The following is a 23,609-nucleotide window of genomic DNA, read 5'->3' as shown; positions in this document are numbered from 1 at the left end:
GATGGCGTTAACTAGTCACATCACGGAAGACCCTGTTTCCAGAAAAGGTCACATCCTGAGGTTCTGGGTGGACATGAATGTTTGGGGGACACTATTCAACCCACTATAGCCCCCCTTATTTTTTCCCTCCCTGGCGAGAGGAGGAGCCTCAGCATTACAGACAGGGTGAGCGGTGGGGCTGGCCCTGGGCAGCCTGGAGCAAACACCAGGTGCAGCGGCCAGAAGGGCAGCCTCGGGGATCAGAATCAGGGATCCTGCCTCCACAGTGGACTCAGCTTCTGATCTTGGTCTTGTTCCTTAATCTCTTGGTGCCACAGATTGCTCATTAGCAAACCTGGGGTAATGACACCCACTCATAACATTGGTAAGAGGATGAAGTGTGTTCATACAGGTAAAGAGAGAGAGAATTTATGTAGGGCTCTTGGGAGCGGCTGGCCCATGGGAGTGGCGTCAGTAAATCTTAGCTGTTATAGTTCCACAAATATTTCTGAGCTGCGCCTGGGTGCACACAGCTTCCGGCACCAAGCGGCCGTCGGGGTTTGGACAGGAAGGTTATTTTCAGGGCGTCACCACTACTGTCTTCAGATGGTCGTGGCTTCAAGTTGTGGCCTGTCTTGCTTTTGCATGATCCTTGGTTCAGTTTCCTCGAGAGCACCTTTCTTGTGGCAGATTGTGGGGTCACTCTAACATTAGTAGACGTGCTCATCTAAATATTTTGGCTAGTGAATTTCCAATAGCCAGACTATATGTATCTTTTGCTGTCGGAATATGAATCTTCTTTATCTCCTGTGGTTAAAGCAGAATACAAAATATCCCTCTCCTCGCCACGCCCACACAATTTGCCTGTCTAGTGGCCGCTCATGTTCCTCATGTGAGAATGGGAGCAGAATGAATACCTACCCCACGGGGTGGTATGGAGGTTACACGTGAATTATAATAATGAAAGGCATTGGACAGTGCTGGGCACATGGAAGGTGCCCAAGACATTTTGGCCTTTGTTAATCAGTTCTTTCTTCACAGTATAATGGGTACTGGGAGCAGGTGGGCCATGGTCTTGGTCTGTGGGCAAAACCATTGGAGACTCACTGGTCTGGAAGGAACCTTGTTCCTCTTTATATTTGTGGGTGCTTCATGTACAGCCCTTGGAACTCAAGAAATTCCCTGACATGTTAGAGGGCTAGGTAGATAAAAAGTGGTAGAAAAGTATGTCAGGGCACTGACGATTCAGAGTTGTAATTGAATGCCTTCCCAAGCAGACAGTGAAAAACTTGACTTACCCACAGCCAAGCCCACCCTCACTTCTGACCTCACTTTTGCAAGTTTGGGGGTCCCTAAGACCACTCTCAGATTCAAGAATTCACTGAAAGAACCCACAGAACTCAGCAAAGCTGTTACCCTCACAGATACTGTATCACAGTGAAAAGATACAGAGGAAGACTGGCCAAGGAGGAGGCACATGGTGGATCCAGCAGAGGTCCAGGGGCGAGCTACTGCTGTTCTCTCCCAGTGGAGTCGTGTGATCAGTGCTGACTTCCCCCAGAATTGAGGTGTGACAAGGTGCACAGAGCGTCGCCAACCAGGGATGCTCACCTGAGCCTTGGCGTGCAGAGCTTTTGCTGGGGCTTGGTCACATAGACACGGCTGACCACCCACTTGGCTGATCTTAGTCTCTAGTCCCTCCAGAGGTCAAGTTGATACCATGTGGCCCAAGGCTCCCTACTGTAATCCCATTGTTAGCATAGATGATGTGGTATGGCCCAAGGCTCCCAGGTAAACAGAGACACTCTCATCCTGCAGGACACTCCAAGCGCTTAGAGGTCAGCTCCCAAGAGCTGAGACCAAACCTCTCTTGGGGCAAGGTTAATCCTTTACTGCACATCCACTGTGTAGACAACCAAACAAGTCAAATTCCCTGCCAAGAGCTGAGTATTTGGTTCTGAAGTGGACGGTCCAAGTATCAGACTCAGGTGTGCCTGCAGAGCAAGTTCTCTTGTGCCCGCTGGGCGGTGGCTGCTGGAAAGACATGGGAGTGAGAGGGAGAAGCAGTGGGTCTGCCCTGTCTCTGGTCCCTGCCAGGTGGAGGGTGGCCTGGAGTCTGGATATCTTTCTCGTTGCTTATCTACAGCAGCTGGAATGTCACCTGCCCTGGTCCAGCCAGGAGGGATGCTCATCTGACCCTAAGACCCTTCCCCCTCATGGACAGGGTCAGAGTTTCAGGTCACGCTGTGCCCCTCAGAACAAGGGTGGGGCCCCGGACACCTCAAGAGGTGGTGGAGGTTTGGGGGAGAAGCCCCTGTGTGTGTCCAGGTGGGGGTGGTCTCATTCATCTTGAGAACTCCCACTGAGCTTGGAGAGTGGAGAAATCAGATCCGGTGGTCGCGTCCCCCTGGCTGCGACTTGCATCCCTGTTCCCAACATGAGGTCAGCTTCTTTGTTTTGAAGTTTATACTGAACTATAACATGGACAGAAAAGTCCACGTAAGTGAGCACAGCCTGGTGAATTCTCACGACCCACCACGTAACCAGCACCCAGAAGAAGAAACAGAACGTTGCTGACACCCCAGAAGCCCCCTGGGGACCCCCGTCCAGTTACTGTCTTCCCCCAAGGAGTGACCACAGTGCTGACTTCAGCCTCGTAGATCAGGTTGCTGTTTGAGACTTTCTAGAAGTGGGGTTAGACAGTGTGTGCTTTTTGGTATCTGGCTTCTTTCACTCAACATTGTATTTGGAGGTTTGTCCACGTTGTTTTTGTGGTGGTCGCCTGCTCATTCTGTCATTGCCGTATCTTCCTCCATTGGGTGACTCTGTGCTGTATCAGTTCTGTGTTGATGAGAAATTTAGGCTGTTTCCATTTGGGGCTCAATACGACGGTGCTGCCGTGAGCTTTCTCCTGCACGTCCTTTGAAGACATGTGCATGCGTTTCTGTGTGGTGGATGCCTGGGAGCAGAGGTGCTGGGCTGTTGGATCTGCTCAGTTCAGGTTTAGCAGACGTCACCAAACAGTGTTCCAAAGAGACTGAACCAAATTACACCCATTCCAGTAATGCATACAGCGCTCCATTACTCCACATCCATGCCGACGCTTGCTATTTCCTGTCTTTTCATTTTAGCCATTCTGATGGGTAAATGCCCGTTTGATTGTTGTAGTGTCCACGGAGATTTGCTCGAGTGGATTGTTAATAGTAGTAATGATATGATAATTAGTAAGAGTAATTGAAAAGTTAAGACAAACACTCCTTGGAGTATGTCTGTCATGTTGTGGCTTCAGCCCTTATGGAGATAATTTGTGGCTTTTGTGCTCACAGTTCCTCTCCTTAGCTTAAGTGAAACAGCACATAGCTTATCTTCATTGTGGGTTTTTTTTGTGTGTGTGTGAGGAAGATTAGCCCTGAGCTGACATCTGTTGCCAATCTTCCTCTATTTTGTATATGGGATGCCACCACAGCATGACTTGATGAGCGGTGTGTAGGTCTGCACCTGGGATCTGAACCCATGAACCCTGGGCCACTCAGGCAGAGCATGTGAACCCAACCACTGTGCCACCAGGCTGGCCCTTTGTCTTTATTGTGGTTCTTGAAGAGACTTTTGCAGCTGGAAAGTCCACTTTTGGGCAGAAGCTGGGCCCTAGAATGCCTAGAGTGGGGGCAAGGTAATTATTTGGTTTTGGGAGACTTCCTCTTTGCCTGGAAATTAACCACATGGAAGTTTCTGTATCCCCTTGTGTTCCCGATTGCCGTTGCAGCAGGGTCCTGGGCTCAGGTCTGTCTTTGCTACACCTCTGGGGAGCTACTGGAACCAGAGAAGACCTGTCCTGCAGGGAGGCATGAGGGCATCAGGGAGGGGTCACAGTACTCCTAGGTGGGTTGGGAGGTGGGTGGGGATAGGGGAAAAAGTAACTGTGTCCTGAGCCCTAATGCCAAGCAGAGTGCTTGGGTGTGGACAGAAGGGTGGTGGATGGGAGCGGAAATTGAGAGCCAGTGACGCTTCAGGGGAGAAAACGGACATGCCTAGCTGGCCAAACCTGTAGGGTAATTGGTGGCTGGCTCCCCTGGGAAGGAGAGCAAGTGGAGGGTCACTGGGATGAGCTGTCATCTGGGCTCCAGACGCCCAGGAAAAGGCGGGGGGGGGGGAGTCGGATGCTGTCTCGAGAGCTCAGCGGCACGTAGAAAAGCATTCAGGGTGTCATGGGACCAATAAGCCCCTCTGAGAAAACCCCTGGGAGGCCACCTGGCTCTGTCCCCTGCCTCTTTCAAGTGCAGTGACTTCCCTCAGGTGGAGCAGCCTGATGCAGCACCCGCAGGCACTGGTGTGACCCTGCTGGTGGCTAAAATATTGAAAATGTTGCCATGTGTTAGTTAACGGTCACTGTCCTGGGTCTGCCTCCCCCTCTCCCCCGGGACTCCCTGGACCTCTTTAGGACCAGTAAGTACACACATTAACACACACGGAGCACATGGGCTCTGTCCCTGCTGTTAAATACTTTGTGAAATACTTCAGCTGTCACCCCTGGCTGGACGTCTGCTTCTCAGACTCCTGGGGACAATTCACCTGTTGCAGTGGCCTCTGTCGGGAACAACAGAAAAGACAGCAGAGGAGGACGGTGGGGGAGGCACTGTGCATCGCATCACACGAATCAATTGACGCTGAGGGACGAGGCCTCTGAGGACAATGGGATCCGTGCCTTGTTTCTGGATCGGAATGAAAGAAATAGTAGTAGACAAAAACCTGCAAGGAGATCCTCAGTGCACGTGCCGTATGGGTACCTCCAAGACAGAAGGGGAGAGAGCTGGCCATTAGGGCTCAGTTAGGAGCTGAAAATGCAACACGTTGTAGTCACCAGGCTTAAGCACTGGGGCGTCTGTCAGGCAGTAAACGGTGCAAGTGTGGGTCGTGAAAGAAACCCTGTGTGTGTGGCAGAGCGGGAGGGAGGGGAGCGGGATTTGGACTGAGGGGATCTGGTTTCTAATCCTGGCTCTGCCGTGGACCAGCTCTGTGACCTCCAGCTGGTTACTCACTCCGGGGGTGGGAGGGCCACAGTTTGTTCTTCTGGACATTGAGAACAATAGTCGTAACTCTGACCGTGGGGCTACTTGAAAGGACTCTGTGAGCTGTCGCGTGCATGTAAAAGAGCATTATAGGTTGTTAAAATAGCAAGTACTGACAGAAATGAGGAGGCGCCATCGACAGCGGGAGGACTCTGCTTATGGAGACACGAGTTCTGGAACATTCCCTCCAATTGCCCCTTTGGCAGCAAGACGGAGTGGCTGAAAGTAGGGACAGAACAGGATGCCTCTATTCGTGGTTCACATAAATTAATTCCTGGAACATCATGATGGCGAGAAAGAAGGCTTTGAGGAGGTGGCACATTTAGTCACCAGAATTCAGCAGGCAGAGTGATCAAGTCAGGGCGAAGAATGGCATCAGAGTCTCCAGAGGGAACTGCTGAATTGCAGGGATTTCTCAGGAAATCCTAGCCCTTATGCAAGAGCTAGCAGGCGAATGTCTTAGCGTCTGTGCAAAGACCTATAGGAAGGGGAATACACCTCATTCCTCCCCGGGCTTCCTTATGGTAGGCAGCAAAATCGGGGCTTTAGGACAGCCCTCGAGTCCAGAACTCTGTCTCCTGCTGCTTGAAATTCTGCCTTTAGAGGTTCTCTTCTTTGAGTCTTAATGGTGTTTTGATTTTGATAAATCCTCTTTAAGTTTTAACCACTTCTGGGAGGGGCTTTTCACCTGTTTTTTTTTTTTGTTTTGTTTTCTTTTTTTTATGGAGGCAAAATTCATATAACATAAAATTAACCATTGCCAAATGAGCAATTCAGGAGCATTTAGTAAAGCGACAGTGTTGTGCAAACCCTGCCCCAGTCGTTCCAGAGAACTTTCATCGTCTACATGGAAACCCCACACCCGTTAGTTAAGCAGTCTCTCCCCATTCCTACCCACCAGCCCCCAGCAACCGCCAGTATGCATCTCTCCCTGTGGATTCACCTACTCCGGGTGTTTTATATAAATGGAATCGTACATTATGTGGCCTTTTGTGACTGGCTTCTTTCACCTAGAATAACGTTTTCAAGGTTCATCCACATTGTAAGGTGGATCAGAACTTCATTCCTTTTTATGGCTGAGTAATATACCGTGATACGTATATACCAGATTTCATTTATCCATTCTTCAAATGATGGCCATTTGGGTTTCCATCTTTTAGCTATCGTAAATAGTGCTGCTGTGAGCACACATGGGTAAGTATTTGAGCATCTGTTTTCAGTTCTTTTGGGTCTACACCTATGAGTGGAATTGCTGGATCATATGGTAATTCTATGTTTCACTTTTTGAGCAACTGCCAAACTGTTTTCCACAGAGGCTTCGCCATTTTACATTCCCACCAACAGTGCACAAGGGTTCCAGTTTCTCCACATCATTTCCAACGCTGTTATTTTCCCTTTTTGTGATTATAGCTGTCCTTGTGAGTGTGAGGTGGGATCTCATTGTGGTTTTGGTTTGCATTTCCCTATTGACTAATTATGCTGAACATCTCTTCCTGTACTTGTTGGCCATGTATATCTTCTTTGGAGAAATGTCTACTCAAGATCTTTGCCTTCCTTTAAATTGGGTTATATGTCCTTTTGTTGTTGAGTTGCAAGAGCTCTTTATATATTCTGGGTACTACACTTTTATCAGGTATATGATTTGTAGCTATTTTCTCTCATTCTGCAGGTTGTTCTTTCATTTTTGTTCACCTGTTCTTACTGGTGTCTTCGACCTTGCTGTTATGTGTGGATTTGATTAATTAACCTCTTGGAGGGAATCTTTGCTTCTAAGTTCTTGGTGGTGGTGGGATGTTTGTCTTAATGGATCTGTCTTTGTTGACACTTCACTAACTCCTGCAGATATGAATTTTCTGCATCATGCATTCCTTTTGCTATATCTGTGGAAAAGGGTGCCCAGAGCCCCACTGGGCATTTCTCGTTGCGGCACAGGCCTCTGGGAAGCAGAGGGGTCAGGCACCGAGCACGTGCTGACCCTCGGAAGTCCAAGCACATCCTTTTGGTGTTACATACGTCTAGTTAAGGTGCAGCGAGCAGTGGGGCTCTCCACGGCCCTACCTTCCTCCTGATTGTTCTCCAGACACGTCCACAGCGTCAGGGCAAGTCCCAAGGCTGCTCTTGGAGAACTGGGGCACTGCCCATGCAATCTCCACTGTTACTGAGGAGATATCCTCTGGTTAGTAGTAATGCGAGGATCATTTTAGGAGCAGGGAGCAGATGAAGACAACCCAGGCTGTGAGCCCTCCTTGGCCTTTTCTCAATGGCTGAAGAACCGGGTCCCTGGATTCCTCCTTGGGGAACAGAGTTCTGCAAACACTGTACCAGACACTGCCTGGCTGTGTTATCTGGCCTGGATGCCGGGCTTATTTTTCTCCTGAGGTCTGCATGCTCCCACTGTCTCCTCCTCATAGTGTGGTCACTGCAGCGCCTCCTCCTCTGTCCCCTGGGTGGGGCAACTCCTTGGGCTTGCATAGCCCCCACAGCCTCTCATGCCCCTCTCACCTTGTGGGGACCCTTTCCCATCTCCAGGTGAGGAATGGGCCCACAGATTCCAGCCACTCCTGTCCAGACACATCTGTCTCCTTTCCATCCCACGGGGCCCCTGAAGCAGAAAGTGATCTGGTTCCCAACACACTGATTCAACAGAAAATTAACACAGAATGCTGGGGCTCCTTCTTCAGGGAGCTTGTAAAAATAACAGGACACTTAGTTTTCAAAGGAAAGCCGTTGACTGCCACTCTTCCTTATGTCTCCCAGAGGCAAGGGGGGGATCTGCTCGAGCTCCATATTTTTACCACCTGTTTTGAACTAAAATGGTTATATATACATATATATATGTATTTTTTTTTTATTTTTTCTACCCCACAGAATTAAGGCAGCAGCAGGTGTGAAAATCACAGCAGTGAGAGTCAGCAGCGAAGACCAGTGGGCGGTCCAGGAGGAAATAGATAATGGCAGCGTCCAGACCACGGCCGCCCTCACCTGTGTGGGCCATCTCCCGGACCTGCAGAGCAGGTGAGCGCTGAGGGCCTGGGGGCGCCTTGGCAGTGGGGGCTGGGAGGGCTGCATTGCTGAGAGCAAAGGAATGTGGGTGTAAATAAAGCGATGCCTCTGCGTTTAATGGGAGATGTGTTCCTTTCGGCTCTTCAGCGCAGCTCAGTCCTGTGGCTTCTGAACACCTCCATTACGGGGACGTGCCGCCGTGTGGGGCTTTTATTCTTTACGCTCTTTATACGCCAACGACGTAATTAGATTGACAGTCTCAAAAATTTCCTGAACTCGCATTTGTCACAGTGCAGGGTTTGATAACCATATTTCAAGAATTTATTATTATTATTATTGTTTGCAGTGAAGAGTTGAAGAATGAAATGGGGGAAATAGAAATGATCTAAGAGGAATGGAGAAATGTACTTTTTTATGAGCAAACTGATAGTGGCGGCTGCTATTGAGCGATCGTCTCTTGGGGCTTAAGTGTCATCATTTTGCAGATACCACCCCCGGGTACCGGCACAGGGCTCAGAACGGTAAGTTGGGTGAACTTGGCATTGCTGGCAGACGGCTGTCTTCTCAGCGCAGATGCCCCTTGGGTTTTACGGGCTGAGCTCACGCGGGAAGCAGAGGGAGGCCATTGCTAATAATCGTGCATCAGGATGCCCAGCAGGCAGACGGAGCTCTCACCCCTGTTGCAACAGCCTCTCTACAGTCTCTTTGCCTCACTCTCGTCCCCTTTTATCGGACACCCGCTTTCTGTGGGGATGCTTCAGTGGTCGGGCCAGTGAGTAATACTGGATATGCAGACCTCCTGCTTTCAAACCAGCAACGGCTCGTGCTTCAGCCAGGACGAGACTCAGACCCCTCAGCTTGGCATACGAGCACCGTTCAGATCTGTTCCTTGTCACCTTCTGTTGTCATCACCTGTCCTCTTTTCTTTCTTCTCTGGGATTTAAACTCTTCGAGGTCCACAGAGTTGGCATCGAGGGGGCACTCCGTGAACGGACCAGGGGGTGGGCGGGTGCGAGCGTGAGAAGTGGAGAGATGGGCAGAGCTTGCCTTTCCAATGGAGTGATGTGCCGAGTGCTGTCTCTCTTGGATGACCCTGCCAACCTCAGCTGGAACTCTGCTCTGCCGGCTTTTGGAGATCTCTTTCGAAGGGAAGGAAGTGACTCAGGTTGAGTGGTCAACCTTGTGTCAGGAATACTGGTCAAGTGATCTGGTGCCTCTCACTCCAAACTCAACATTCTGGTCCTTGTCCTTTACGTCCCTAGACAGACTTTAGTCTGCGACCTCACGTGACCCATGGTGTCCTAGAAATCTGTATCCGCATGCTGAGCACGCCCACAGCCTGAGTTGTCACTACGTGGAGGGAACCTAGGATTGTTATGTTTGCTCAGGGGCTTTCAGTTGCAAGCAATGGAATACCCACCTTAAAGTGGTTGCAAATATAGGGTTTTATCATCCTGCATGACAAGCAATTGAGAGGTGGGTGGTTGTGTGGTTGGTTAATTCAGCTGCACAGTTGTGTCACCCAGGTGTGTTCTATCTTTCCACTCTATGGTACCCAGTTCACTGGCTGTCATCCTCCAGCTTGTTTCCCCATGGTCGCAAGATGGCTACAGCAGTTCCAGGCATCGCAGACTCATCCAGATGTACACAAAGACTGGAAGGGAGGGGGGCTTCTCCTCGGGTGTCTCTTTTTACCAGGAAGAAGACCTTTCCAACAATACCCTTGGAAGTCTCCCCTTTAGATCTCATTCCATGCTTTTGCCCAAGAAGCAAGGTAGTCTGGGAAAGTGAATATCTGGTATTATTTCCAGGCTTTGTGGTGGGAGTTTGTCTTTGCTGTCAGAGAAGAAGGGTGGGAGAATGGTGGTCAGCTAGCAGCGTTTCCACACTCGGGGTAGTATCCGTCACAGGTTGTGGCTTGATCTCTGTTTTGCACTGGGGCCTCGTGTGTGCGTGTGTCCCCACTGGGAGACTTCCTCTGGGTTGCTGGGGTGTTGATCAGGTGGGCTTTGTCTAGTTGATGCTGTTAGATACTGTGCTGATGAAGCCCAAGCCACAAAGGGGATGTAGGCTCCTCATGCATACGGAGAAGTTCAGGGGTGGACTGGTACAGCGTGTCTGATCCACATGCTCAAGCCGTATCCCGTCTCTTGTCTTTCCTCTGGGTTGGGGTTATCTCTGGCAGACTCTTCCCTCGTGGTGGCAGGTTGGCCACCAGCAGCTCCCAGCGTCCATCCTGCTGACTTGGTCACTTCAGGGAGGAGGCTGCTTTTCCCCACCAGGTCCAGCACAAGTCCTGGGGGTGGCCATCACTGGCTCAGCTTGCAGTAACATGGATCCACCCAGACCCAGTCTCTGTAGCCAGCCCTGGAAGTAGCAGGTGGAAGGACCCACTTGGACGACATGGGCTTGGAGTATGGGGGAGGGTTCTCGGGGGAATGGATGCTGAGAGGGCAAGAGGTGGCCGGGCAGTCAGCACAGTCCTGCTGGCCCTCCTGTTGTGCTGGGGGAGTCTCATGGTATGCTCTGACCTGCGCCCTTGGAAATCTCTGCACATATAACGGCGGCGTCCGTGGTCTCTGCGTAGGAAATTGATTTTGGTGAGGTATTGGACTGATCAAGAGGTGATGTTTTAACTTGAAGGAAAAATGCAGGCTGTGGTTATCACTTTTGGTGTTGTGAGAATCAGTTTTGCATTCTCTTTAGAAGAGATAAAAAAAGGTTATAAGAAAAAGTCGTTATATAACCAGCGTCACATAATTATGAGCCCTCACATCCTGGTGTCCTCTTTCTCCTGTTCACCGCCAGCTTTTGACTTCCCTTGGGCTGCGAGGAGGACAGGGATTGTTGCCTTGGCATGACAGTTTATGCTTATCTAATACCCCTCTAAAACCCATTCCATAATCTAAATAAATAATTGCTTCTTTTTATACTTTGTGTTGAATTGTGATATCAAATGAGGTGTGAAATACAGGCTCATGGACCATGTTTGTCAGCTAACAAAATGAATCTATGAATATATCTCTAACAAAGCGTCCCACAGAAAGCCGAAATCTCTGAATTGTGACAACCTTGGGCGGAATAGAGTTTTTAATAGAATATAATGTACAAACTGCCTGAAATTCTGTGATAAGAATTAAAAATGTGTTGCAAGGGAAGACCCGATGCGCCGGGTTAGAAAGGCCATAAAGGTCTTAATTTAAAATATTTTAATGAACACTCATTGTGAGGAAACGTGAGTCATCAAGATGAAAACCAGAAGATAAAGGGTAGTGTCGCCAAAAGGGGAGAGAAGAGATTAGAAAAATAAGCAAATTGGAAAGTGTTCAGAACAGATAATATGGAACCAATGAGAGTGAAAGCTGGATGATGGACAATTTGCATGGAAACCACGTGCAGCTGGAGAGCTGGAGGTTGTTCCTTGAATGGTTTCTGTCTGCCTATTGGAACCCAAACCTCGGAGGAAATAAGCCAAAACTTTTTATGTGGTCAGAAGCCACGACACCGAGCTCCTTCTCATCGGAAGATTGGAGAAAAGCTCAGGGGGCACCATGCAAAGAGGAGTTTGTGCCTCTCTATAGGGTAGAAAGCCAAAAGCCCCCAAATAGATTTCTTTAAAGAAATAGACACACCCCACATCATTGTCATCCAACTCAAGGTGAGATCAAGGTCAAAGTCAGATGTTGACTGTGAAGGTTACCACGTTTGAAAATCCAGAACCAATCTTTCAGGCGTTCATCTTTGCCTACTGTAATCCAGAAAATATTATCTCCAATTGAGCAGAAGAAGAGATCATCATTTTAACAAACTTGAGAACTCATTGTTTTTTGTGAAACTTATCAGTTGAACATTAAGCAACAATGTTAATATAAGAAAGTTACTGTGTCGTCTGTCATTTTATGGATTCCTGAAGCACGAACCAGGCTAAATCTTTCATTGTGCTTAAGGATTCTTATTCAAGTTAAAAAAAAAAAAAAAGAATGAACACAGTTTAGTGATAACAGCTGCCGTTGTTTCTGAGAAGTAGGAGTAATTTTTCCAACCAGACTCAGTTTATGTTGATTTCTTTCCTTCTATAAAAGATTTTACTGGGAGAGAAAGGATAGAATGGATGGAATGATTTAGTATGTCTTTGAGAGCAATTTTGTGTGAACCTGTCGTCCATTCCTTATTTTATTTTAGAAGTGGAAAACATATAGTACTTATTAGGTGCCAGACACTATTGTAAATCCTTTAAGAAAATAAACTTTTGAAAGTTAGAAATGTTAGAACCCTGTGAAGCAGATAAGTATCATTATTCCCATTTAACACATGTATAAATTGAGACTCCATTTGAATGACTTCCCAAGGTCTCAGAACCAGTACGTATAGCCAAAGCAATCTGACTTCCGAGTCCACGCTCTTACCCACTGCGCTAGACCATTCACGAGGCACGAGAAGTCCTGTTTGCACGCCCTTAGCGTTCTCCTTCCATCTCCATCTTTCAGCTCTCTTATCCCAACTGGACTGAAAACTCAGTAAAAAGCCGTACCCACAGCACTGGCTGGCCATCTAGTATATGGAAATAGGGGCTGTAGTGGTTGAATGGTGGCCCCTCAAAAGATGTGTCCACATCCTAATCCTTGGAACTTTCAAATGTGACCTTATTTGGAAAAAGGGTCTTTGCAGAGGTAATTAAGTTAAGAATCTTGAGACAAGATCATCCTCGATTATCTGGGTAGGGCTTCAATCCAGTGACAAGTGTCCCTGTAGGGTAGACACGCAGAGAAGACACATAGAGGAGAAGGTGATGTGAAGGTGGGGGCAGAGATTGGAGTCTCAAACCAAGGAAGCCAGCGAACGCCTGGAGTCCCCAGAAGCTGGAAGAGGCAACGATTCTCCCCTAGAGCCTTAGGAGGGAGTGTGGCCCTGATTTTAGCTCTGGCTTCCAGAACCGCGAGAGAATAAAACTCTGTTGTTTTAAGCCGGCAGGTTTGTGGTACTTTGTTACAGCAGCCCTAGGAAGCTAGTACAGGAGCTTAATGATTACTTGTTGAATGAATAAATCGGGGCTTCTCGATCCTGGATGCCCATCAGAATAGCCTGGGAGTCTTTAAAAAGTACATATTCCTGGGGCCGGCCCCGTGGCGTAGCGGTTACGTGCGCGTGCTCTGCTGCTGGCGGCCCGGATTTCGATCCTGGGCGCGCACCGAGGCACCGCTTGTCAGGCCATGCTGTGGCGGCGTCCCACATAAAGTGGAAGAAGATAGGCATGGATGTTAGCCCAGGGCCAGTCTTCCTCAGCAAAAAGAGGAGGATTGGCCTGGATGTTATCTCAGAGCTGATCTTCCTCACAAGAAAAAAAAAAAGAAAAAGTACATATTCCTTAGACCCGAGGTGGCAGGGAGGTCACAGGGATTGGCATTTTAAGAAAACTCCCCAGTGATTTTAATGTGTACCCAGGGTTGAAGAATTACTAGGATACAGGAATGAATGAAATATTAATAAATTTAAACCACATGAGAATATAAAGGTATTTTATTTTTAACAATTGAAGGATTTGAAAATAATGGATTTAGAAACACACAATTCTTGGATTTACAATAGCATTTGCCACTGGACACCTGGAGATCTCTGAGTACCAGCCGCCACAATAGTTCAAAACCAGGATTTGATGTATAGAAATACATTATGTACTGGATCCTCCTGTAATTCACACTAGAAAGTGACAATAGATTTCACCTATAGGAACTGGAGAACTCCTCCTCTATCCCCCCAAAAAGAATCAGGCCAGCCAAAGAAAAGAAAAAAAGAAATATTTTTAAAAACCTCCACCTCTTTTTATAACCAGTGGGAAACTCATTGTGAATTTATACTGCTGGCCAGTTTCAGCGTAGGTATAATAGAAGGCTTTTTACTTCAAAAGTAATAGATATTCAGTTGTAAGAAAGTTAGCAAATACAGCTGAGTAAAGTGGAGAAGATAAAAGTCGTCCCTGAACCTATGCGTGATTCAAAGGTAACCACTGTTAATGTTCTGATGAGTATGTTTGCATGTATGTGTTCACATGTATATGATGTGCACAGGTATGTTATTTTTGTCAATACTAGAATTTGTTTAGCTTTGAAAGCTGTTGTTTTCTGTAACAACATAGAATAAATATATGGCAACATCTTTTCATTAAATATTTAATTATAACAATAATTATCAACTTCTTTGAAAGAGTGGTAAAAGTGGTGGACCCTCTGCCCCCCAAAATACAAATATGCATGCATAAACAATTTTTTACAACAATTTCAGGATTCATGGAGACTTTCAATGAAGCTATAATTTTAAATGTAATATTTAATAGCAGTATAATATTCTATTGATATTATAGAGGTATATTCTATTAATCCATCATATTTCGTTTTTTAAACATCGCCACTAGCCATTTTTATGTTTCTTTTTCCCCCCTTTTAAACATTCTTTTTTTCTTTTTAAATGTAAGATGTCTGTTGAATATTCCTGTAGGTAAATCTTCAGGAGAGAATCCTAGAAGTGAATGGGTAGCTCAAAAGATAGGATGATGTTTTAAGTTTTTGATGCTTTTGTGGCATTTTCCTGCCAGTTTACTCTACCAGCTCTGGGTGAGAGTGTCCAGCTGTCAATGCCTTTACTGACATTGGGTGTTGCCTGAAAAAGAGAATTTGATAGTTGAAATATGGCTATCTTTTTGTAGGCTTAATTTGCATTGACTTAATTTCTGGTGAAGTTTCACAATTTCTCCTGTTTGTCTGCAAATGTTTTCCCCTACTTTGTGGTCTTTAGTTTTTTAAATTATTATACTGTTACTTTAGCAATGTTTTAGGCTTTTGTGTTATCAAATCTAGTCATCTTTTTCTTTCAGGTCAGAGACTCTCACCTGAAGGAGGGATGGTGTGGGGCGGAGCAGAATGCCTGCAAGGCTCTGTCAAAACCCGCCCATCAGCCTGGGCTCTGAGTGACGTCAGAGAGAACCGGAGCAGGAAGCTAGTTCGAGTAGTAAAGAGAGATTTTATTCAGAAACTATTGCAAGAAGGGACAAGAGACCTCAGTGTAGGACTGGGCTCAATTCTGAACACAGTGAAGACAGCTGGGGGTTTATAGCCAAGGAGCAGGGTGGGAATGGGCGTGGTGGGGGTGGGGTCGGTAGATGGCAGATTATCAGGGTAAGGGGGGATTTTTGCTAGGCTGACCAGACCAGATGCTCCTGAGGGCAGGCCAGAATGATAGACATCAAGGGTGGGGATAGGAATTTGTTTAGAGAAGGAGAGTGATCAGATGTCAAGGATGGGGGGATTCCCTCTAAACTGACTTAGCAGGAGTCTTGCTATAATTGGGCTATGCAGATGTGGCAAGGACAGGGCCAAGGTCGAGAGGAGGGAGGGCTCCGAGGAGCCTGACTCAAGCTTGGTTAAGGAGAGAGTCTTGGTTGGTGACTGCATGGAGCAGTGCCCCTGCTGACCTGGCAGGGACAGGTGGTGGGAGTGAGGACGGGACCTTTGTCGTCCTAAGCCGTTGAGGTTTTGAATTCATTTGTTACCATGGTGTAACGTGGTCTATCCTGACTGATACAAAGAGTTTGCAAATATACCTTTGAAAAACATTAAAACTTTTTTGAGCAGTTTTAGGTTTACAGAGGAATTGAGCGGAAATTACAGGGAATTCCCATATTACCACCTGGCACACGGTTTCCCCTGTTATTAATATCTTGCATTAGTGTGGCACATTTGTTACAATTATGAGCCAGTGCTGATACATTCTTATTAACTAAGCACACAGCATACATTAGAAGTCACTCTTGGTGTTTTACATTCTCTGAGTTTGGACAAGTGTATAATGACACGTATCCATCATCCCAGTGTCATGAAGAACAGTTCCACTGCCCTAAAACTCCTCTGAGCTCCACCTACTCACCCCTCCCTCCATCCTCCAGAATGCCTGCCAACCACTGATCTTCTTACTGCCTCCATAGTTTTGCCTTTTCCAGGACCTCATGTAGTTGGAATCAGACAGTATGTGGCCTTTTCAGGCTGGCTTCTTTCACTTAGTAATATGCGTTTAAGGTTCCTCTATGTCTTCTCACGGCTTGATAGCTCATTTCTTTTTAGCACTGAATAATATTCTGTTGTCTGATGTACCACAGTTTATTTATCCATCCACCTACTGAAGGACATCTTGGTTGCCTCCAAGTTTTGGCAATTATGAATAAAGCTGCTATAAACATCTGTGTGCAGGTTTTTGTGTAGACATAAGTTTCATCTCCTTTGAGTAAATACCAAGGAGTGCGATTGCTGGATCATGTGGCGAGAGCATGTTTAGTTTTGTATGAAACAGCTGAACTGTCTTCTAAAGTAGCTGTACCATTGGGCATTCTCACCAGCAATGACTGAGAGTTCCTGTTACTCCACATCGTCACTAACATTTGGTGTTGTGAGTTCTGGATATTGGCCATTCTAATAGACATCTGTTAGAATAGGTAGTGGCATTTCATTACCGTTTTAGTTTTCAATTCCCTAATAACGTATGATGTTGAGCATGTCTTCATATGCTTATTTTCCATCTGTATATCTTCTTTGGTGAGGTGTGTGTTCAGATCTTTTATCTATTTTTTAATTGGGTTTTTGTTTTCTTATTGTTGTGTGTTAAGAGTTCTTTGTATATTTTAGATAGCAATCCTTTACTGGTTTTGTGCTTTGTAAACATATTCTCCCAGTCTGTGGCTTGTCTTTTCATTCTCTTAATCAAATAGCATTTTGAGTAGTGATGCCATGTCTGCAGTAAGATCATAGGTTTCAAAGTGGCTACATTTAGATGATCAAGAAGTTTCCCTGATTCTCAAGATGGCTGATTTGGGGCAGAAGAATCCATATTTGGGTGTTTTGGTGTTGTTGGAAAAATGTGTGTCTTACTTTATGCCTCTGAGTCCTCCTGCTGACAAGGAGGGCCTTGCTGGCTGTGGACTGTACCCCCAGCAATACACTGGCTCACACAGCTCGCTCCTAGAATGTCCCTGTGGTCACCTCCTGGCCTCTCTGATTGTGGTCTCTCCCCACTAATCCATTATGCTACCGTAAGCTGCCAGACTAATCTTAAAACACCACTTTCATCACAACCTAGTGGCTCCCTGTAGCCTGTCTCAGCAAGTCTAACAATTGGCTAGACTTTTACAGTCCTTTTTAAAGGCAGGGCTCTCTCTCTTTCGAGATACTCAAAACTCCGGTGCAAGAGACAGATGCTGAGACAGAAACTCAGCCAGTAGGTGGTGCTCTGCACAGTTATGGGACCAGAGACCAAGTGCAATGGAACAAGGAGGAAGATGCAATGAGTTCTGTAGGGAGGGATCTGGAAAGGCATCTCAGAGAAGGCGACATTTGAACTGGTCCTTAAAGAATATGTAGGAATTTAAAAGTGTTTGAAAATACACATTTCTGGGAAGGTGACTTATTAAATCATGCTTTATAGAATGTTACACTGTATTGTATAAGTCTTCCAGAATGCTCTTTAATGCAAAAATAGTGGCTGGATATCTTAGAATATGGAGCATCTGTGAAAGGTGGACCTGGGTGGGGCCACTTTGAGTAGTCTAGGGGAGGAGTCAATGAGGGAGGAGTTCTCAGGGGTTATTGGAAGCAGATCCTACTAAATGCAACCCTTATTGAGCACCTGCTGTGTGCCAGGTCCTACGCTATATATTTTCCCTCTTAATTATCAAAATATCCCTGTGAAGAAGATAACACTATTAGCCCCACTTATACATGGGGAGGTTGAGGCTCACATAGCTATGACTGGCAGATCTAGGATTTGAACCCAGACTTCAAGATTCTAGAACAGTGCCTGGCACATAGTAGTCACTCTACAAATATATATCAGATAATTCTAAGCCCAAGACTCCTTTCTCAGCACCAGAGTAACCTCAAAAAGAGAAGAGTGTGGTGCCAAAGAGGAACTCTGCCAAGGGTCAACACTTTGGCAGGATGGGGGTGGCCTCCCCAAATCCCCAATTTAAGCTCCATTGTTCAAGTCTGCAGGAAGCTCAGCCTTCATCGTCTCACTGCCAGCTTCATGCATTGTAGGTCTTTTGTGAAACAGAAATAGAGAAGAGAGTTTCTCTCAGAAACTCCAAGTGTCATTTAGATTCTGACATGCTCGTTCTTACTGATTTTATTTCCACTGTGGGATTTAACATTTGTAATTCCCTTATGCAGGCAGAAATCCAGCCAGAGGAAATTGGAGGCTTTCTTTTCAAAGGTCTGCCAGCAATGGCGATTTTAAATCCGAGCCTTTACGCCAGATTTCTGATGGGTGGTTGATGAAACTGAGGGTAACTTGCAAATTTGATGCTAATGGGAATGTCTCTTTTGCCAGTTATGTTGGTTTGTATTTGTTTGTCGGAAACCCCAGCCACTCCATTAAATCATTTTATTTTTATGTCATTATTTTGACATATAGTATTTATTTACTTATATTTTGATGTAGTTATTATTATGATATTATATATGTCATTGACCAAATCGATGATTGAAACCGTGAAACCATCCTCAGATCCGGTGCAAGTCTTTGACAAAAGCAATCAAATGAGCTTTTGAGTGGTTGCCCACCCCTCAGCCCCCCTCCTCACAATTTCCTGGAGAAAATTCTCTGTGGTTTGAAAGTATTCATTTAACGCAGGCTGCCTCAACGAAGCATCAATTCTCACATCATGCCTTTAAACCTAGATGAAAGGTAATATGCCCAGTTATTGTTTCCTTTCTGCAGGAGAAGAAACCTCTGGGTCTTTTGAAAGGACATTTGATTTGATTTTATCCAGTTCTGCGGCAGCATCCTATGTAGCTTCCCATAGGTACTAGCACAAGGGGGCTCCATATTCTGTTAACTGTGAGCAGTTTGCAACCTGTATCTGAACATGGTTATTTAGGCAGCTTGATGCAGTTTGCGGGAGGGATGTGCCGCCTTTCACCCCAAAGGTGGTCCAATGTATTACCAGATGATCCACCTTTTTTTTAATTAATAGACTTTATTTTTCAAGACAGTTTTAGATTTACAGAATAATTGAGCAGATAGTACAGAGATTTCCCATATAAACTCCCCACCCGGTTTCCCCTAGTATTAACACCTTATGGTACATTTGTATAATTAATGAACCAATACTGATACATTATTATTAACTAAACACCACACTTTATTCACATTTCTGTAGTTTTTACCTAATGTCCTTTTTCTGTCCCGGGACCCCATCCAGGAGACCACATTGCGTTTAGTCATCACATCTCCTTAGGCTCCTCTTGGCTGTGGTAGTTTCTCAGACTTTCCTTGTTTTTGATGACCTGGGCAGTCTTGAGGAGGACTGGCCAGTAGTTTGCGGATGTCCCTCTATTGGAATTTGCCTGATGCTTTCCCTCTTGGTTAGACTGGGCTGATAGGTTTTTGGGAGGAAGACTGCAGAGGTTAGGTGTCATGTTCATCACATGACACCCAGAGCCAGATGACCAGCATTACTGACCGCTGCTGACGCTGACCTGGCTCACCTGGCTGCGGTGGTGTCTGTCAGGTTTCTCACTGTGAGGTGACACCCCCTCCATTTCCAGACCATCCTCTTTGAAAGGCAGTCACCCCACACAGCCCACACTTAAGGGACGGAGGTTCTGCTCCCTCTCCTTTGTGGTGGAGAATCTACAGAAGGAATTTGGGATGCTTCTTGCTGTTCACCTCTGACTTCTATGCTAATTGCAACTAGTCCACGAGCTCTGGAGAACAGGACCTGTGTGTCCTTCCCCACGGAGTCACTGTTGCCCAGCTCCATGCCTGGCACATAGTAGGTACTATATAAAAACTTACTGAATGCGTGAATAATGAAGGATGATCTAGTTGGGAACACCTCACCTCCTGTGGCCTTCCCTCCCACGCCGTAACTTATGGGACCGCAGCTAGTGTTGATGTCGGGAGCACGTGGGCAAGGCCCATTGGCGCACTGGAGATTTTGACATCACACCGTCGATCAGAATTTCATTATAGCCGTTGTAGATGGTGATACGAGATGCGCACAGAGCTGAAATAGGGCCATGCCGTGGAGGGTGACGGGTGTGAGGATGGGGCTGCTATAGAGAGGACGGGCAGCGAAGGTCTGTGTGGGGAAGTGCTGTTGGCTCTGAAATGGGAGGAAGGAGGAAAAGCCAGACATGCGGTGACCTGGGGAAGAACTTTCTAGGCAGAGGGAGGAGGAGTGGTGCCGTGTTGGTAGGTTGGGGGCCCAGGCAGCACACAAGCGACAGAACCCAGCCCAGCATGAGCGATCTCTTCTGAAGGTTGTGTCTGCATCTGACATGCAACCCGACATATTCACAGGTTCTGGGTACTAGGATGTGGACATCTTTGGGGGACCACTGTTCTGCCTATCTCCTGTGGTGTTTGCAATCCTGCAGAATTAGAATCTCTAACGTGCATGTCCGGGGCCCAGACTCTCGGGCAGCTGGCTTCCGCCTGGGACTGGCTCGTGGGAGGCACTGTAGAGGATGAGAGGCTGGGAGGAAGGAGGTGGGGGGCATCCCTCCGCTCCCTCTGCCTCGGTCGTCTGCCCCGGCATGGCTGCACCTCTCGCCAACCGGAGCTTCTGCAGGAGGGGCTGGCAGTGGTCAGTTTCCATCCAGGAGTCCCTAGACTCCCATCCACCCACTTTCCCCTCTGCCCTTCCAACCTAGATGTGCTCCTGGCTTCCTGCTGTTCTAATCTCTGGTTTCTTACCATCCCGTTTGACTTCTCAGATTTGCCATCCCTCAGGTGACCAATTTCCTGCACTAAATTCCCTTTGTTGAAGAATCCTAAAATTTAATGGAACAATGAAAGACCCCAAATAGCCAAAAAAATCCCCCCCCCCAAAAAAAAGAACAAAGCTGGAGGCATCAGAATCCCTGACTTCAAAATATACTACAAAGCAGTAGTAATCAAAACAGCATGGTACTGGCATAAAAAACAAACACACAGATCAATGGAACAGAATCGAGAGCCCAAAAATAAACCCACACATCTATGGACATTTAATTTTTGACAAGGGAGCCAAGAACACACAAGGGAGAAAAGGGGGGTCTCTTCAATAAATGGTGTTGGGAAAACGGGACAGCCATGTACAACAGAAGGAAAGTAGACCATTATCTTACACCATAGACAAAAACTAACTCAAAATGGATTAAAGACTTGAATGTAAGGCCTGAAACCATGAAAATTCTAGAAGAAAACGTAGGCATTATGCTCTTTGACATCAGTCTTAGCAGCGTATTTTCAAGCACCATGTCTGACGGGGCAAGGGAAACAATAGAAAAAATAAACAAATGGGACTACATTAAACTAAAAACCTTCTGCACAGCAAAGGAAACCTCCAATTGGGAGAAGATATCTGCAAACCATACATCTGATAAGGGGTTAATCTCCAAAATATATAAAGAACTCATACAGCTCAACAACAAAAAACTAACAACCCAATTAAAAAATGAGAAAAAATCTGAACATACTTTTCTTCAAAGAAGATATAGAGATGGCCAATAGGCACATGAAAAGATGTTCAACATCACTAATTATCAGGGAAATGCAAAACTACAATGAGATATCACCTTACGCCCGTCAGAATGGCTATAATTGACAAGACAGGAAACAAGAAGTGTTGGAGACGATGTGGAGAGAAGGGAACTCTCATACACTGCTGGTGGGAGTGCAAACTGGTGCAGCCACTATGGAAAACAGTATGGAGATTCCTCAAAAAATTAAGACTAGAACTACCATATGATCCAGCTATTCCACTGTAGGGTATTTATCCAAAGAACATAAAAACACGAATGTGTAAAGATACATGCACCCCGTGTTCATTGCAGTGTTATTCACAATAGCCAAGACTTGGAAGCAACCTAGGTGCCCATCAAGGGATGAATGGATAATAAGATGAGGTAATATACACAATAGAATACTATCAGCCATAAAAAAGGATGAAATCTGGTCATTTGTGACAACATGGATGGACCTTGAGGGTATTATGCTAAGTGAAATAAGTCAGAGGGAGAAAGTCAAATACCATATGATCTCACTCATAAATAGAAGGTAAAAACAACAGCAAACAAACACATAGAGACAGAGACTGGATTGGTGGTCACCAGAGGGAATGGGCGGGGGGAGGAGGGCGAAAGGGATGATTAGGCACATGTGTGTGGTGATGGAGTGTAATTAGTCTTTGGGTGGTGAACATGATGTAATCTACACAGAGGTCGAAGTGTAATGATGTACACCTGAAATTTATATAATGTTATAAACCAATGTTACTGCAATAAAAGAAATAAATTATTATTTGTAAATCCAAAATAAATAAATTCCCTTCGCTGTAAATTCCTCAAGAGGTCTGTGTCCTGCTCACACCCTGGCCTGATACGTGGGGCTGGGAGCCAAGAGCTCCTTGCCACTCAGAGCTTCTTTTCAGTATCAAACGCAGGATACACGAGAGGGGAGTTGGGGGTTGTTACCAGCCCTGGATTCTTTCTTCACCAGGGGTTTGGGGACCCCTGAGGAAAATCCCTTGGTGCACCTGGGCTACCCCGTCACCCCATCGCTGCCACGCAGAGGGGTAAACACATTGGGACCGTTGTCTCTGGTTCCCTGACAAGGACTGCATGAGCTGTCCCTTCCAGAATGACACCGGGAATGAGAATGTGTATCACTGCAAACCCCCTGCCTAGTGCCTCCTGGTTGGGAAGCCCTGCTTTCTCACTCTTTTGAGTTTCTGTGTCTCTGTGATTATCTGGGGGAGACATTTGACCTTTGATTTCCAAAAGAGGAAGGAGGGGGTTGTGAATGGCTGCCCCATGGGTCCAAAATTTCTGTCCCAGGGCCCATAAAAAGAGGGATTGGGGTACAGAAGGAGCTGGATCCCTAGCCTCCGGGACTGGGACAGTCTCCTGGTTTCTCTCCAGGGGCAGGATTTAGACATGTCCACCCTGGTCGCCAACCAGAAGGACATGCCAGCTCCGGGATCCAGGACTGCTCAGAAACATTTCTTCACCCAACGTCTCTCCCATATGAAGTTTACATTCTAGTGGGAGGAAACAGATGGTAATAAATATTCACCACTCGATGGAGAAGCGTCCCAAGGAGATGAGGTCCTACTGGAGGGGGGTAGGCCCTAATCCACTATGACTGGTGTCCTTATAAAAGAGGGAAATTTGGATCCAGACACACATGCGGGGAGATCGCCATGTGAAAATGAAAGCAGAGAAGGGGGTGATGCTTCTACAAGGCAAAGAACACCGAAGACTGCCAGCAAACCACGAGAACCAGGGGAGAGGCGCAGAACAGATTCTCCTCGGAGCCTCAGAAGGAACCATTCCTGCCAACACCCTGATCTTGGACTTCTAGCCTCCAGAGCTGTGAGAGAATACATTTCTGTTGCTCAAACCACTTAATTTGTGGTCCTTTGTTACAGCAGCTGGCAGGCGAATGCACTTCCTCCCTTCTTCCTTTGTCCCTCTCCTGGGAATAGGGATCTGTGGCTGAACTATTGATTTTCGAGCGAGCGGCTGCCATGGT

General features: G+C 46.5%; 1 protein-coding gene across 1 annotated transcript in view; it reads left to right on the top strand.

Annotated features, from left to right (window-relative positions):
* LOC131398033 (transmembrane protein 132B) overlaps window positions 1–23,609 on the top strand; it is a 202,518-nt gene that overhangs the window by 36,846 nt on the left and 142,063 nt on the right. Inside the window, exon 3 of the mRNA XM_058531084.1 lies at window positions 7,914–8,060. Within this exon, the coding sequence (XP_058387067.1) occupies window positions 7,914–8,060 (147 nt within the window). The remainder of the gene's footprint in view (window positions 1–7,913; window positions 8,061–23,609) is intronic.

Source organism: Diceros bicornis, chromosome 35 (genome assembly GCF_020826845.1).
Source record: "Diceros bicornis minor isolate mBicDic1 chromosome 35, mDicBic1.mat.cur, whole genome shotgun sequence".
Classification (NCBI taxonomy): domain Eukaryota; kingdom Metazoa; phylum Chordata; class Mammalia; order Perissodactyla; family Rhinocerotidae; genus Diceros; species Diceros bicornis.
The sequence above is the reverse complement of the archived record's forward strand: the minus strand, read 5'-3'. Positions and strand labels throughout refer to the sequence as shown.